This window comes from Neolamprologus brichardi, chromosome 12, assembly GCF_056152115.1.
Source record: "Neolamprologus brichardi isolate AB-2024 chromosome 12, ASM5615211v1, whole genome shotgun sequence".
Lineage (NCBI taxonomy): Eukaryota > Metazoa > Chordata > Actinopteri > Cichliformes > Cichlidae > Neolamprologus > Neolamprologus brichardi.
In genome coordinates this window covers 178,274-194,809 of record NC_142115.1, presented here as the reverse complement: position 1 = coordinate 194,809, position 16,536 = coordinate 178,274, and the positions used below count along the sequence as shown (strand labels likewise).

The 16,536-nt window shown below is 45.1% G+C and overlaps 1 protein-coding gene across 3 annotated transcripts in view; it reads left to right on the top strand.

Moving 5' to 3' along the window:
• The window catches only part of zfr (zinc finger RNA binding protein), a 38,496-nt gene extending 21,960 nt beyond the window's left edge, over positions 1–16,536 (top strand). The window contains exons 9-20 of one of the 3 annotated variants that reach the window (XM_087848834.1): positions 522–712; positions 792–911; positions 1,485–1,630; positions 2,225–2,390; positions 2,951–3,153; positions 3,800–3,950; positions 4,482–4,623; positions 6,537–6,634; positions 7,453–7,548; positions 11,676–11,787; positions 12,833–12,930; positions 15,533–16,536. In XM_087848834.1, the coding sequence (XP_087704960.1) occupies positions 522–712; positions 792–911; positions 1,485–1,630; positions 2,225–2,390; positions 2,951–3,153; positions 3,800–3,950; positions 4,482–4,623; positions 6,537–6,634; positions 7,453–7,548; positions 11,676–11,787; positions 12,833–12,930; positions 15,533–15,715 (1,706 nt within the window). In that variant the 3' untranslated portion in view covers positions 15,716–16,536. Of the gene's footprint in view, positions 1–521; positions 713–791; positions 912–1,484; positions 1,631–2,224; positions 2,409–2,950; positions 3,154–3,799; positions 3,951–4,481; positions 4,624–6,536; positions 6,635–7,452; positions 7,549–11,675; positions 11,788–12,832; positions 12,931–15,532 lie in introns of those variants that run through there. The other 2 variants (XM_087848833.1, XR_015719824.1) reach the window with 2 other exon arrangements.

Sequence of the window (16,536 nt, the reverse complement as noted above, 5' to 3'; positions counted from 1 at the left end):
AGGGCTATTGCTGGCTACTATGTCACTGCTAGCTTTCGCTTTGACTCCTCGTTTGCAGATTTCTCTCTGCTTGAATCGAAGGTGTGCTAAAAACTCGTCTAAAGACATTATATAAACATTCGAGGCAATTTGTTGGCAAAATGAGCTAAAATACTAATATTTTACAGCTGGCCAGTGCAGAGCTCATAAACTCACATCTGCTCACATCACATGACACATCACGTGGTTAATAGGTTCAGACCGGTCAATTAATCCATTCTAAATACGTAGGAGCAGGTTTTCAGGTTTGTCCCTCCACCACATTCAATAATCTAAAGATTGGCATCTTAATGAAATGCCTGGCTGTTGGGCTTGAGTAAGAAATCACACGTTTCCTGTGATAAACAGTTTAAGAGGTGAGCATCAAAAGCTCACATTTCCTGTGTAATCCACTAAACACACGAGCTGTATAGTTGTTCTGTGACTGTACTTCACTTTCTAGGTTTTATGATGATTAAACACGCGTCATTGGTGACATGCAGGTGGGAACAAATTACAGACCACAGTGAAGATGGAAGATTCCAGGGCAGAGGCCAAAGTCGAGGCCTCTAAGCCTGTCACAGCCTCTTCAGGGTCCCAGGAACCCAAGACTGACATTCCAGATCTTTCCACATCATCCCTTGCTGTACTGCAGAGTGATGTTCAGCCTGTTGGCCATGACTATGTTGAAGAAGTGAGTTCATACGTGGGTCATACTTGGGAACAATGCAGGAATTCAAACTTGGAGTGTAATGTGTTGTTTTCTTTTCCAGGTCCGCAACGATGAAGGCAAAGTCATTCGCTTCCATTGCAAGTTGTGTGAATGTAGTTTCAATGATCCAAATGCAAAGGAGATGCATCTAAAAGGTCGCCGGCATCGCCTGCAGTACAAGGTTAGTCTTCAAGCACTTCCCCAAATTAACAGCTGACAGCAGGAAATGCTCTTTTGATAAACGTGTTCCTATCATACACATCTGAGGGAAAGCCGTGCCCTGATCCCGTCTGTGTTTGAGCACAGGTGAACTGAGCTAAACTCACCTAGCTTCACATACAGTGTTGTGCAAGAAGTCACTTTGTTATTTTTTACTTTCGTTCAGCCAGACTGTAGCAGCTTCTCCTCAGTGATGACAGGGCACATTTTCCTGCCACACACTGTACTTTATTTACTTCACTCCCCTTACACAGGCGCTCAGACGGCATGCCCTGCTTCGTCACGTCGCACACGCTCCTCTGGTCGTGCCCCGTTGTACTCGATGCTTTTCAGAGCCTCTCTCAAGGATGGAACCATTGTTGTCCACACAAAAGACAACTTGGCAGACAACTAATTTTAAACTGTATCTCACAGCACTTTGTTACAGTATCATCATCATGTCGTCCCTCGTGGCATATGGTCAGCCTTGGGGCACAGCTGCTTAGCCTTACGTTTATAACCGGCCGAGTTCTTGATTGCAGTTTTTGTTTTGTAGAAAAAGGTAAACCCAGACCTCCAAGTAGAAGTCAAACCCAGCATTCGAGCCAGAAAGATCCAGGAGGAGAAGATGAGAAAGCAGATGCAGAAAGAAGAGTATTGGAGAAGAAGAGAAGAGGAGGAGCGCTGGAGAATGGAGATGAGGTATGGCTATGATCTTGTTATTAGTGGGTGGAGATGGTGGAGTCATGTATGCACCAGTGCCTTATCAAAAGAGGCGACCCTCTGCACGGAGGATGGTCACCTATGGGCTGTAATATTATCTGTTTGCGTAATTGGTTGTTACATTTTAATAATAATAATAACAATTGATTGCATTTATATAGTGTTTTTCGAGGCCCTCAAAGTGCGTTACAATGCCACTATTCATTCACTCTCACATTCACACACTGGTGGAGGCAGCTACAGGTGTAGCCACAGCTGCCCTGGGGCAGACTGACAGAAGCGAGGCTGCCATATCGCACCATCGGCCCCTCTGGCCAACACCAGTAGGTGGTAGGTGAAGTGTCTTGCCCAAGGACATAACGACCGAGACTGTCCGAGCTGGGGCTCGAACCGGCAACCTTCCGATTACAAGACGAACACCCAACTCTTGAGCCATGATCGCCCCCATTTTTCTTCTATAAAGTACAACAGATGACACGCTTTTTTCCCAGGAGCAGTGAAACGCTTCTACGTGGTGCAAGAAGCAGACAGATAAAATATTTGAGTGAGAACTGTTCTGGTTTACATTTTCAGGCGTTATGAAGAAGACATGTACTGGAGACGCATGGAGGAGGAACAGCACCATTGGGATGAGCGGCGTCGTATGCCAGATGGAGGATATGCACAAGGGCCTCCGGGCCCTCCCGGTCTACTCGGAGTCCGCCCTGGCATGCCCGGCCTGCAGCCTCAGGGGCCTGTGGTAGGAGATGTCTTTGGGGTAATTTGTAATAAGACACTAATAGAGTAGTTGTAAAATAAATAAGCTCTCAACAGAACTTATGGTTGACGGTGCCACAGACTGAAAGCTCTGTCCCCCAGTCTTTAGTCATGTACAGGGAACAACTAACAAAGTCTGAGCCCATCACTGAAAACAGTGAGCATGCTGGACTTAGCAGAGCCTGGCTGAGTTTTAGGATATAGTTCTAGGAGCTGTGGACCCCCTCTGCTGCCCTCTGCTGCCTGCGGTTCTGCTGCACTAACGAACATTTGAAGAAGATTTATTTGCAGTGAAGGCTCCAAGAACTTAGCTTTTCTCTTATCTGGTTATGTATTCTGAGTTTGACTACAATAGCCATCTCTTGTTTGAAGTAACAAAAAATACAACTGATAGTTATTGTTAAAAAATAACACGTTTTTTTTCTTGGTTTGGCTTTTAAGAGGTGAAATGTATCATTTGAAAGTCTGTTTAAGCTTTTTGATCTTAGCGCTGGCATGTCATTTAATAAAACCTAAACCTGTTTGAACTGCTCTATCTTACAGCCTCCACGCCGGCCCGACTCCTCAGATGACCGCTACGTTATGACCAAGCATGCAGCCATCTACCCCTCAGAAGATGAGCTTCAGTCCATCCAGAAAATTGTGTCAATTACAGAACGTGCTCTCAAACTGGTGTCTGACATAATTACAGACCAGGACAAGACCAAAGAAGAAGACAAAGAGAAGAAAGAACCAGCAAAAGACAGGTCTGTGGGTGGATGACCATCTTTAGTTTTACTGCTCGACAACTGCAAGTAGAACCGTCTTTGATGAACCCCCTAACCCACGAGACAGTTTCAAGGTCGGTCAGGAGCCGGTGCCTAAGTTCAGGTCATTTCTGTTTGGCAGATCTAATAGCCCTTTACCACTGGTGCGTACTCAGCCTGGCTCTTTTAGGGTGTGCGGTCAGGTTGTAGTAACCTTGAGGTTAGAGGTCAAGTTGAAATGTGTGATGAGCTGAGCACACAGTGATGCAGGGTTTCGATATTCATACTGTGGGTGCATCTACTAGGTGGCCATTGCCACTATTTTAGCACCTACTTCCTGCTGCGTTGCTATAACAACCCAAGGCACATTGAGGTGGTGCTGTTCACACGTATGTAGTGCAGTGTAGTGTATGCTCTGAGTCTCACTGTACGTGTGTGTAGTGACAATAAAAAGGCAGAAGACTGACACAGTGCAGGCGGTGCTCCTGGGGAAGGGGGGGGGGTGTAAGTGCTGAGAACCACTTACTCCAAGGTCTGACTCTCGTGTCCAAAGAACAGCTGATGTAGCAACATGGCTCTCCTGAGACAGGAAAACTCACTTAGAGGGATTTCAGGTGTAATAGTTGCTGTTGTGCTCATTTCCCAGAGCCCTGAAGGGAGTGATGAGGGTTGGTGTCCTGGCCAAAGGCTTGCTGCTCCGTGGGGACAAGAACGTCAATCTCGTCCTGCTCTGCTCCGAGAAGCCCACCAAGAGCCTCCTCACCTCCATCGTGGAGCACCTCCCCAAACAGCTAACAGTAATATCTTCACCATGTCACCCCACACTCGTTCTTTAGTGGCAGCTGTGACAGACACCCCACTTAGATCAGCCGCCTCAGTTCGGACACACGGCTTACAAACTGCTATTTTTATGAAGACCATCTTCTTTCTTCAGATTGCCTAAATATTTATTGTGAATATGCCTCAGAGTAATCTGTTAGACGAGAGTGTTGATACGGCAGCCTGTCATGTGATCTGTTGTGCACTTGCACCAGTTCCAGTATTTTTGTGCCCCACAGGAGACTTCCTGAGGGGTGCTCATGAACTGAATGAGGGTTCAGCAGCTTTCAGGGATGAAGCTCTGATTTTCTTGCTGCATATTACAGAGTTACTGTACGCACACACAGACTGGGGCTGGGAGTAACCTCACCGCTATGAAGCTGGTTTACCTTCTTAACCATCACAGGGTTTAACTGTACATATGTCCACTGAGCTGACTACATACGCCCCTCAAGTTATTTCTTTTGAAATGAATTGATTTTCACTTTTTAAAAAATGTTCTCCTCCAGATGGTAACATCAGAGAAATATGAAGTCAAAGGGTCTGTCCAGGAAGCAGCCATCATTCTGACGTCCTGTACCGAGCCAAAGATGCAAGTGACAATCACGCTGACTTCACCCGTCATCAGAGAGGAAAATGGCCGGGATGGAGGTTGGAAACCCAAGACAGCCTTTCGCTTTCTTTTTTTGATATTTATCTCTCTGTAAAATCAGTTTCAGTATGTTGGTTGACGCTCTGAAGAGCACTGTCCTGCTGGCACACGGGGGTTCTGCCGTTGTAGTGGTCTAGTCCATGCTCCTTATTTGATTGAGCTGAAAGAGCTCATTAACATGAGACATCATTTCTTACCTTGACTGTGTTGTGCACAGTGTGAACTGCCTTCATGTAAACAGCAAATTATAGTTGTTAAAACCTAAATGAAACCTCAGATTTCTATAATCTGCTTTATGAGACGTCCAACCTGAATATTGTCTGGGTCTTGTAATTGCGTGGTTCTCATTACTTTGTTTTGTTGTAAAGAAAATGAAAAGGGCATGTGCCAGCAGTATTGCTCTCGTGCTTTTGCTCTGTAATTCTTACCTCTCAGATGCTATCGTTATCCTTTAAACAAAGCATGATCAGTGTTTGCATTGTGTTAAGTCTAGTTATTCCCAGGTGAGATTCTGTTTTGTTTCCTGTGTTTCAGGGGATTGTTTCCATTTTGTTGTTGGGAGACATACATTACTTTTTTTCCAAATTTCCATCAAGCTATGCGACAAAAGACAATTCCTGTACGCGTCTAAGTGATAAATGAACAGACGTAGGAGACATTTCTTAAAGTTTAATCTGAACTAGTTGTGCACAGGTGGGAATTTTGCATTGCTTTTGTAATCAAGATTTGGCCGAGTCGGAGAAATTTGGTTGTGATTTTGTCACAGGAAACAAATGTTCCTTTGTGTACTGAACACTTCACCATGCTGACGTCCCCTGTTCTAAAGTGCTCCCCTGAGTTGATTCGTGTCGTCTTTTTACATCAACTGCACTCAAATTGGGCTCAAAGCGGCTCATTTTAGCTAAAAGCAAACACCTTTAACCTCAGACATTATGGAAAAAGGAGTACAAACGATTTGAAGATGGTCAGCTATTATACTGAATCAGTAACTGTGATGACTGTTCTGAGGATTATTCTTAGGGGAGTATTAATAAAAGTTCAGGAAAGGAGACTATGGCAGAGGAATCTGTGGTTGCACCTGAATATGGCTTCTGGTATATAATGATTGTTGGGGTCTTATTCCAAACTACTGATGTTAGGTTTTTGCATGCATGATATCCTAACCCTTTTGTTTTCTTGTACTTCTCCTCTTCAGCAACCATTGCTTCCTCTTTTTATATATATTTTATCTATATCTATATATATCTATATATAGATATATATATCTGATGTAATATACAACTTGAGCACGGAGTTAAATTTTTCCTCCCCCTCCCTTTCTTTCGACACTAGTACATCGTCTCCTATGAAAGGGTTGGTAGGGCTTGAGAGCTTCGGAAGGATTTTTGACCAAGGTTTTCTCACATCCCAAAAACTTTGCCACACCTACTGTTGCTGTGCCACTTTTTTTATCAGGTCACTTGCTATTTGCCCGTTCTTCCTAATTGTAACACAGTTCATCATTAGCTGTCGAATCCCTTGATTCTCAGTGCTTGAACGAGAAACGTCTACAAAACGTCCACATTAATTTACCAGTTGCCAACAAACACAATTACCTGATAAAACAGTTTTGGCTTCAAACATTTGTGAGCAAACACTCAGTGTAGCTATGGTATTGGTCTGTCTTAGGTGAGTCTGTAAACATAACGACCTAACATGCTGTACACTGTCTGTAAACAAAGCTTCGACATTAGTGTTTTGCTGTGTTTTTCACATGTCAGTGATCTCTTTGAAATTCTGAAAAAGCAAGTGTAGGTTGTTACGGAAAGAGAAGCTGGTATGTGTGGCAATGTGTTTGTTCTCTGCCAGCCTCGCTGACCTGGTCAAACACCCATTCCTCATCACCATTTTGACACTTGGAATTCATTTTTAGATGTAACCTCGGGTATGGTGAAAGACCCAGTGGACGTCTTGGACAGGCAAAAATGCCTTGACGCTCTGGCTGTTCTGCGCCACGCTAAGTGGTTCCAGGTTCGGAACATCATTTTACTTTCTTCTTGTAGCCTTATGAGATGCATTATTTCAGTATATTCATTTGTTTGGTTTTTATGGGTTATAATAAACTATTTATAGCAAAAAACACACACATATATTCAAGGATGTCATCTGTGCCAACAGAAATCTGGTCAAAGTATGTTGTATGTAGAGATGATAACCCAAGTTCATTTGAATCTCTCACAAAAAAACCTCCTACCAAGAATTGGCATCCTTGTATCCCCAATCCAATTTAGACTGACACATAGTGACATGTGATTCCATAAGGCTGCACAGTAACCAGCACAAGGTTGTACCATCCAGAAGTGCTTTCATGTTCAATGTTTGTATTGTTTTTATTCTATATATTTTGTACAATGAGGATTGAGAGAAAAAGGAACACCTGTATATTTTGCTTTGATTTTGCTGCCAGGCAAAGCACAGGCAAAGTAAAACAGATTTCCTTGCCTCTTTCAGTCCTTATATTCTCCTCTCAGGTGGACTCTTGTACTTTAAGTCCCTGTTTGTGAGATACCTGGACAAATCTGGGGTCAGGGTTTAGAAGATGGCAAGAAAAGTCCTCATTTCTTGTGCATCTTGCAAACTGTGACTTCCCTTACTAACTGCGAGGTCCAAGACTACTGGGAATGGCAGCTGATTGCAAACAGTTATGGCTTATATGCAAATCGAACCATACTCAAGCTTCCATTATGCACAGTAGTGTTTGGAGCCTCTACGATGAAACTGATTAACGTGTTTGGTCCATCTCTTATCACGCTGGGTCACTCCATAAACCTAACTTTATTGCATCAAAGGCTAGAGCCAATGGTCTTCAGTCCTGCGTGATCATCATCCGAATCCTGCGAGACCTCTGCCAGCGAGTTCCCACGTGGTCAGCATTCCCCGGATGGGTAAGTGCCGTTAACATTAGACCTCAACCGCAGTGCGTTTTGACACTTTGTGGTTTTTATAATGGAATTGTACAATTCAGAGAAATTTCTATGGTGGTCTTGACTATCCTTCAGATGCCAGGCAGCTCATTGTGTGGGTTAATATGCTGAATGAAGTCTTAGTGCTGGAGGAAATGGTTCCTTTGTTTCTTTGCCTTCATGTGCATTGAATTGATATTACAGTCACAGAAAGTGTTGTGGTTGTTTTGATAAATCAGATTCTCAAAGACTAAAATGAAACAAAAATAGAAATGAAATTTCCTTAATTTTCCATTTCTGATGATAGAAGAATGTTCTCATGAAAAATAAAAATGCAGGGATGAAGTTACCCTGCCCAGGATGGGTATACAGAGGCCCCACTACAGAGTCCCAGTCACAGCTGGGCACATCCCAAAGAGAAGACAACAGTCCACCCTCCTGTGGCCTTACCACCTCCAGTAGAGGCCATAAGGGTCACGTGACAATCAGGGGCAGAGGCTGTGGCATTCCAGTTCCTGGCTGTGGCATTCCAGTTCCTGGCTGTGGCATTCCAGTTCCTGGCTGTGGCATTCCAGTTCCTGGCTGTGGCATTCCAGTTCCTGGCTGCTGGGACTGGCTATCGAGATCGAAAATGTGACGTCATTTCCGGAGTAAAGCCGCAAAGGATTGTAGGTACAAGTGGCTACTGCGCACAAGACAACAGTCACACAGAGATAAACAGAGACGCAAAGAAGAAGCTGTTGTATTATTAACTGCCATAGCTGGTCCCACGACAGCCGCTGGAAGCCGACGGGTAAAGCGATCGGTTTTTATCGGATTCCTTCGTGGAAGAAAAATTGTTCAAGTCATGTTTCCGAAGTCGCGAAGAGGCGACGGAGGGCCTGGATTGTGGGGCAAGTCCCAAAACACATGGTGGTACAAGAAATCCCTTTCACTGGAAAGAACCGTGACTGTCGCTGCCCCCTCTCTCTTCTAGTACTGCGGAGCGAAGAGACAGGACGGGGACGTCGCTGGGTTTTCTTCGCCCCGTTCTGATTTTAGTGGGGCCACCGTGGTTCAGGAGGTTGGGAAGCTACCGGAAGGTTGCCGGTTTGTCTTGGTCATTGTGTCCTTGTGCAAGACACTTCACCTGCTGCCTACTGGTGTTGACCAGAGCAGCTGTGGCTACACCTGTAGCCTCCACCAGTGTGTGAATGTGAGAGTGAATGAACAGTGGCATTGTAAAGCGCTCTGAAGGTCTTGAAAAGCGCTACATAAATGCAATCCATTATTATTGTTATTGCTGTGGCTGATGCCGCTGGACTTTGTGTTGTTTCTATGTTTTTACTGTGTGTTCCCCCTGGCCAGAGGTGTTTTTAACTGTTTTAAATCTTTTATGTGAAATAAATTATATTTTAGTAATCAAGTTTTATATTGTTCTATTGCCTTGGCTACCCCACTGCTCTGTCCGTCTTTTGAAGGGTTGCCCTTCACTTAGAATAAAACCTGTCCACCTACATATCGGGCTACTCGGAACATGTCAGTGTCCTGTACCATCCGTCTGTAAACTGGAACTGGGCTTGTTGCAGGAATCTGAAGTTGCCAAACACTTCATGAGTGTATGCACTCACACTTAGGACCATATAATTATAAATATGAGCGCGATGAGAGCTGGGCAGCACGCTAACGTCTTTAGTCCGCTCTGTGTGCTTGTATGGGTCTAACCCTTTCAACCCTTTGATTTTTTTCCTCGTACCTTTTTAATTTTTTTTTAATTTTTTGGCCTTTTGTCTGTCTTTGTACGGACCTGCCGTGCTCTCCTTCGCTTTGTACATAACTGTTTTTGGAGCAAATAAAATGCAAGTAGAGATTAAAACAGCAGAATTAATGATTACCGGTGCTGGAAGTGCTAGCGCTTGATGCAGTGTTTTCATTTTGCTGCCACTCGTACCTGCAATGCAACGCGCGAAAGTCCCGTGGTCTGTCGATCTCTGAATGTCACCTCTTTGGTTGGGAAGGAGCCTGAACTGATGTGTGAGGTTAAAGAGACACTCTGGGATCTGATCCAGTCTCGAGTTGTCCTTGGTTAGAGGCGGTGGGCAGGGGTGGGTATTCATGTACCCCTCTGGTTGTCTACCTGTATGTTGGGATTTTTCCAGTGAATATTTGGTTTATTGGGACTCGATTGTTTCCATTGACCTTCGTGTCAGGGAACAAGTCCTGACTTAACGTTTGTAGTTATGCACTGAAAAACAGTTCCCAGTACCCATTCTGCTTCAGCCGTTTCTGCTGGTACTGACTTGGTTTTTAGGGTTTTCCATGAGGTCGTAGTACCTGGTACCAGGTAATTTTTTTTAGTCTCTATTCGGCTGGTGTACTAAGTGATCAAAGTCGATTCAATGTACCACCAATGTGTTGTGTTGTGTGAGTCACATACTAATGATGTCGTGGGGCTTTCCACTGTTTTGCTGTAATGACCTCATACACATTAGTTGGTACTCGATCGTAATGGAAAACGATCAAAGGCGAGTAGAGTCTAGCCGTGCTGAGCCGAGTGCATGCTAGTGGAGAGGGGCGTTTAGAGCCACTGGGTGCAGTGCTGGAGGGTTACCATTTCTCAGCGCTAATGTCCTGCTGAGAGACTTCGACCCTCATGTGGCCAACGACGGTGAGACCTAAGGACTGGAAGAAATGGCCTGCCTGATCTGCGCCTGAATGGTGTTTGGTATGGACATGTCATAGCACACAAGTCCAATAACAGAATACCATGTTTGAACATAAGGGTGTTCATAAGTGCACGCAGCACTGGGACACCCTGGGTCACGGGTTGATTTTGTAATTGTATCACCAGCTCTGTGATCGTATGTTCTGGACAGCAGAGGGAAGACTTCTGGTTGGCCTTGTTATGACGAACTGTCAGGAAGCTCAGGAGGGGAAAGTGGTGCACTAAATGTGGATGGAGTGCTACTGAGCTCAGGACGTGGCAGTGGAAGGGCTACTTCAAGGGTCGCGTCAGGCCCACTAACAAGCCTTTTGTAGATGAAACTGAGTCCAGGGATGAGGGGGAATGATCCGTCCAGTACCGGTGGCCCTGGGGTATATCGGATCGTGTTGGTGAGGAGCATCAGCTTTTCATTTTTGTTGTGGAATGCTGGACCAGCTCATTGTCCCCTTGAGGACATTTGAAATGACTTTGGGAGTTTGTCCTTAATTCTTAAGGACATGACTTTAAGGTCATGTTTATCGCCTGACACTTCTTCTTTTGTCCTCCACTTGTCCAGTATCTTCAGATTTTTATTTTTTGTCAGGCCACACTGTGCACCCTGCAGAAATCTGCCAAAAACGTACAGATGTTAAAGCTGTGAGAATTCCTGCTCTAAACGTCTTGGTGCATGCTCAGTCCATAAACACAGAAGAGAGACCTCGTCAGGCCAGGACTCTGCAGTCTATCTACACCTACAGGCCAGTGGACACTCTTTCAAGGATGAGGATGTAACATCCTGGACAGGGAGGAACGCTGGTTTGAGGGCGGAGTCAAGGAGGCCATTTACGTGAAAAGGGAAAGACCATCTCTGAATGGAGGAGGGGCCTAAGGGTACATCTGTCACCATCTTACATGCTGTGATTGCAGCCATTCCCCAACTCTGTGAATGGTACTCATGGACATTGATCAGTGGTTGTTGATCAATGGTCATCACGGTTTGCATATTGATGATCAATAAACTGAGATCCCAGCCCATTGTTCCTTCAGTGGGCTGTGAGGTCAGTGTCCTGTTTATAAGGTGAGACTGAAGAAGTCACCTGATGATGATGATGAAACGTTTCTCCCACTGAAAACATCTGGATGAACAGAATCAGCTGTTTGGGATACTGCTCAAAGCCATTTCAGACCTTCCACTGAACGTCTGGCTCCTGACTGTTGCCCTGTGTAAATGCTGAACTCAGCAGCTACAGCACTAACAAAGTTTCATCAGTCAGAAACATTTCTAAAGCTTTGCTGGTGTATTTGAAATACTTAAAGGCAGTGTAAAATATTAGGTATCTTAATTAATAAAAGTGATGTGAGAAAAGCCACGATGCTGCTCCCAACCATCTCTGACATCTTCTGTTCCTCTGTGTGCTCTGTTCAGGCCATGGAGCTACTGGTCGAGAAGGCCATCAGTAGCGCGTCTGCCCCGCTGAGCCCCGGTGATGCACTGAGACGTGTCTTTGAATGTATCTCCTCTGGGATTTTACTCCCAGGTAAGGTGGTTTGGCTTTCTTTTGCATTGTTAGTTTTGTACTTGAAGAAAATTGATTCCATTTCTGTTCTTAAATCAAAACTAAATGGCAGAAAGGTGGGCCAGTTCTGCTTCTGTTCTTGGCTTTTGTTGAGTTATTAAAGTTTGGTTTTCTCCAGATGTCTGTGTCTGTGAAGGCTCTCAGTCATCCAGATCTTTTCCAGATTCTCCAGATTTTATTTCTTTTCAATTTTTTCTTTTAGTTTTGGGGTTATCTTCATTTCCCCTCAGTTAAATTATATTTTTCATTAGTTGCAGTCATGTTAAATGTTCTCATATATGTGGTATTTGTCAGGGAAACATGTAAGAAATGTCTAATAGTAGTAAAATGTCTTTCAGCTAACTTCACAGTGAGAGTTTTCTGGGTTTAAGCTGTTGTCAGGCGGCTCTTTCTCAGGAGGAACTGAAACCATTGTTCTGATCAAAGCTACAATTTGAAATCGTTCACTGGCAATCAGGATAAGATGGTCCGAGTTTGTCGAGTAGATTTGCTCCTGTTTGCTAATGTTTATAGGACCACCTTGTGTCTTCCTTTTATATTTTATTTTCCCTTGCTGTAAGAGCTCTGTAACACCGAAATTTCTCATCCCTGGGATAATAAAGGTTTATTCTATTCTATTCTATTCTATTCTGTGTAAGAACCAGCCCATTTACAGCTCACTCATATTAGAGGGCTAGCATGCTACTGTCAGTCAATAATGTAGGAGTACTTTTCACAGGCAGCTTTCTTACACTGGGACGTTGCCCTATTAAACACATGCAGGACTTCCACATGCTTGTGGGTACGGTGGCAGTAAAGGCTGCACTTGGTGTAAACGCATCTAATGCTTTACGCAAGAAGATGTAAAGAACCAGATCTGTGACTATCAAAGGGTTTGATGGGTGGTTTTATATTCACATTAGAAATCGTGGCGTATACTCAAACCTCCAACATCTGGCCTATTGGCTGGTTGGTGTGTTGATCAGTAGGATTTGAATACCTCATAAAGTGTGTTTTTTCCCACTAGGTGGACCAGGACTGGTGGATCCCTGTGAAAAGAAGCCCGTGGATACCCTGGCAACTTTGGGAGAGCAGCAGAGAGAGGACATTACCTCAAGTGCCCAAGTAAAAACATCTATATTCTTTTAAACATGCAGACACGTTTAGCATTTGAAGATTTTTAAGATGAGTTGCTGCTGCTTTTGTTTGTTTTTTAAGATTGTGGTTACATGATCATGAAGCATTTCTCCTTCAAAGATCTGAGCAAACCACCTGTTCGATTCAGCACCTGCAATCTGATTGTTGTGTTTGACATCATTAGCATTAGAGATGAGATCAGATGACCTTTATTAGTCCCACAGGTGGGAAATTTGTTTCGTTACAGCGAAAGTGCAAAGTTATGTAGCAGAAATTAGAAAACACTGGAATGGAATAAAATAAAAATAAAATACTATATACAATAGAATAAAATACTATATACAATAGAATAAAATAGAATACAAATGCTATATACAACTGAGCAAAAAAATACTAAAGTAAAACTTTGTCAGAAAAGAGTGTTGCACTTGGTGTTATTGCACATGTGTGGATGTGTTTGATCAGTTGGAGTCTTTGTTGTGGAGTCTGACAGCAGTGGGGAGGAAAGACCTGTGAAATCTCTCCGTCCCACAGCGTGGGTGCTGCAGTCTCCCACTGAAGGAGCTGCTCAGTGCTGTCAGAGTCTCCTGCATGGTGGGAGATGTTGTCCAACAGGGATGACAGCTTAGCCTCCGTTCTCCTGTCACTCACCACCTCCACTGGGTCCAGAGGGCAGAACAGAGCTGGCCCTGATCAGCCTGTTCAGTCTCTTCCTGTCCCCAGCAGAGATGCTGCCACCCCAGCAGACCACACCATAAAAGATAGCTGAGGCCACCACAGAGTCATAGAGGGTCTTCAGGAGTGGGCCCTCCACTCCAAACGACCTGAGTATCTGCAGCAGGTACAGCCTGCTCTGCCCTTTCCTGTAGAGGGCGTCTGAGTTATGAGTCCAGTCCAGTTTATTGTTCAGATGAACACCAAGGTACCTGTAGCTGTCCACAGCCTCGATGTCCATACCTTGGATGTTCAGTGGTTGCAGTGGAGGATGTTTGTCCCTGTGGAAGTCTACCACCAGCTCCTTGGTTTGACTGGTGTTGATCTGGAGGTAGTTCAGCTGCACCAGTCCACAATGTCTTGGGTCAGTCCTCTGTATCCTTGTCGTCCCCATCAGTGATGAGGCCGACTATTGCAGAGTCATCAGAGAACTTCTGCAGGAAACACTGGGTGGAGTTGTGGGAGAAGTCTGCAGTGTAGATGGTGAAGAGGAACGGAGCCAGAACCGTTCCCTGTGGGCCCCGTACTGCAGACGACCCTGTCCGACACACAGCCCTGAGTCCTCACATACTGTGGTCGGTCAGTGAGGTAGTCCAGTATCCAGGTAGTGAGGTGATGGTCCACTCCTGAGTTCTCCAGCTTGTCCTTCAGGACCGAGGGAAGAATGGTGTTGAAGACACTGGAGAAATCAAAGAACATGATTCTCACAGTGCTTCCAGCGGTCTCCAGGTGAGAGAGGGAACGATGTAGGAGGTGAATGACAGCATCATCCACTCCAATGCCAGGCTGGTAGTCAAACTGAAGTGGGTCCAATGATGAGCTCACGAGGTGCCGAAGCTGAGCCAGGACCAGCCGCTCCAGGGTCTTCATCAGGTGGGATGTCAGAGCCACCGGCCTGTAGCTGTTGAGGCTCGGGGCATGAAGTCTTTGGCACTGGTACAACACAGGAGGTTTTCCAGAGCTGTGGGACTCTCCCCAGCCTCAGGCTCAGGTTGAAGAGGTGCTCCATCACCCCACACAGATGGTCCGCGCAGGACCTGACGTCCCTCGAGCTGATGCCATCTGGACCCGCTGCCTTCTTGGCTCCTCAGTTCCCTCCTAACCTGGGTGGTTGACAGAGACAGGCTGGAGCCTTGTGTTGAGTGTGTGTTGGATGCTGTTGTTGGGGGTGGGGAGGAGTGAGCAGGGTGAGTAGAGGAGGTGGGAAGTGTCAGAGGTGGAACAGCAGCAGTGGGTGATTCTGCAGCCGATGTTGGAGACTGCCTCATGTCTGAATCAAATCTGTTGAAGAAATGATTCAGTTCATTTGCCCACCTCACATCCCCCCCAGCAGAGAGTTCTGATGTTTGTGGCCTGAGATGGTTCTGAGGCCTCTGCAGACTTCACCAACGTTGTTTTGCTGAAGCTGGTTCTCCGTCTTCTGACTGTAGCTGTCCTTCCCATTCCTTATCAGTCCTCCATTAGATGAATACAAACCCAGTATGTGCTCTATCCCTCGTCTGCACGCTGTCCTGTCCATCCTGCTCACTCCCAGGGAACATCTCTGACTCTCAGTGCTCCCACCTCTCTCCCCCAATAACTCTGTCTTCTGACCTCCATCCTGCTGACAGCAGTGAACCCCATGATGATCCTGCTAGCGTACTCTGTACTCCAGCGTGGATGTCAGGTTAAATCCACCTGCAGCATTCCCGCCTTGCTTCCCTTCCTCCTGGTGCCCCAGTGGAATCACTGGCTTTGCCCTTCTGTCAGGTTTTTACCAAGTAGTTGATCAGGTCACACAAAGAGTGAATGAACCCCCCAAACGTGCACATCGGAGACTGTTGAAAGGTTTGCTTCTGCTCTGTGACTCAAATGTTCTCCAACTTTGTGTGTTTAGTTTGCTCTTAGGCTGCTGGCGTTCCGTCAGATTCACAAAGTTTTGGGAATGGACCCTCTACCGCAGATGAACCCTCGCTTCAGCATCCGCAACAGCCGGAAGCGTCGCCGTGACAACAGCGATGGCACAGACAGCTTCGAGGGCGAAGGCAAAAAAGACAAGAAAGATTACGACAGTTTCTAAGCTTGCGTTATGAATTGAATCTACATACCAGCTGTACTAAAATGTCGTATGCTCGTCTCCTGTGTACTGGCTTCTTTGTTTTTAAGCTCCAGGTGTACCAGCCTAACCACAGCCTGACTTTGTATGACACACACGTGTATTGTTTTTAGTTGTAGATTTCTTACCGTGAGGGCTGAGGACTCTGTGCTAGACGGACGCTTTTACCTGACGTGCTTCTTACAAGAATGAATACAGCAGAGCTCGTGTCACTGCTCCCCACCTGTGTGTTTAAAGTGGAGCCGGACTGAACTGTAATGTGGGTCAGAAGGAAGCGTGAGGAGAAATATCAATGCCTTCATTCATCTGTACAGTTGCATCCAGAGCTGGTCTGTTTTTGTTGTTATTGTGAACCTTTTATTTGGCCAACAGATATGTCAACGTTCCTGTATTCCTGTGCTTAATGCAAGTGCTGTTTGATGCTGTGGTCTTGTTACGTTTCAATGCTAATCTACACTTCAGATGAAGACCTATGGGATGCAGCAGGCTATGAAGAATATTTCAGTGTTGATATACCTTTGTTAGTAATGACGTTGTAAGCCCAGGTATGTAGTTTTGTCTATTCATTTGCATATATAATAAGTATTTGTGTAATCTATAGATGTAAAAAGACAAGTTTTGATTTGTGGAAAAAGTGGCTACGTTGACACTGCCGACTGTTCTGGCTTTTAAATTAGTTTTCTTGTGTAATGGGGATTGTATTGGCTTGCTTGCCTCATACCTTGGTTAGGTGCTAAATCAGTTTTGTCCTGAGGAAAAGGAATAAAGATTATTACTGACTGAGA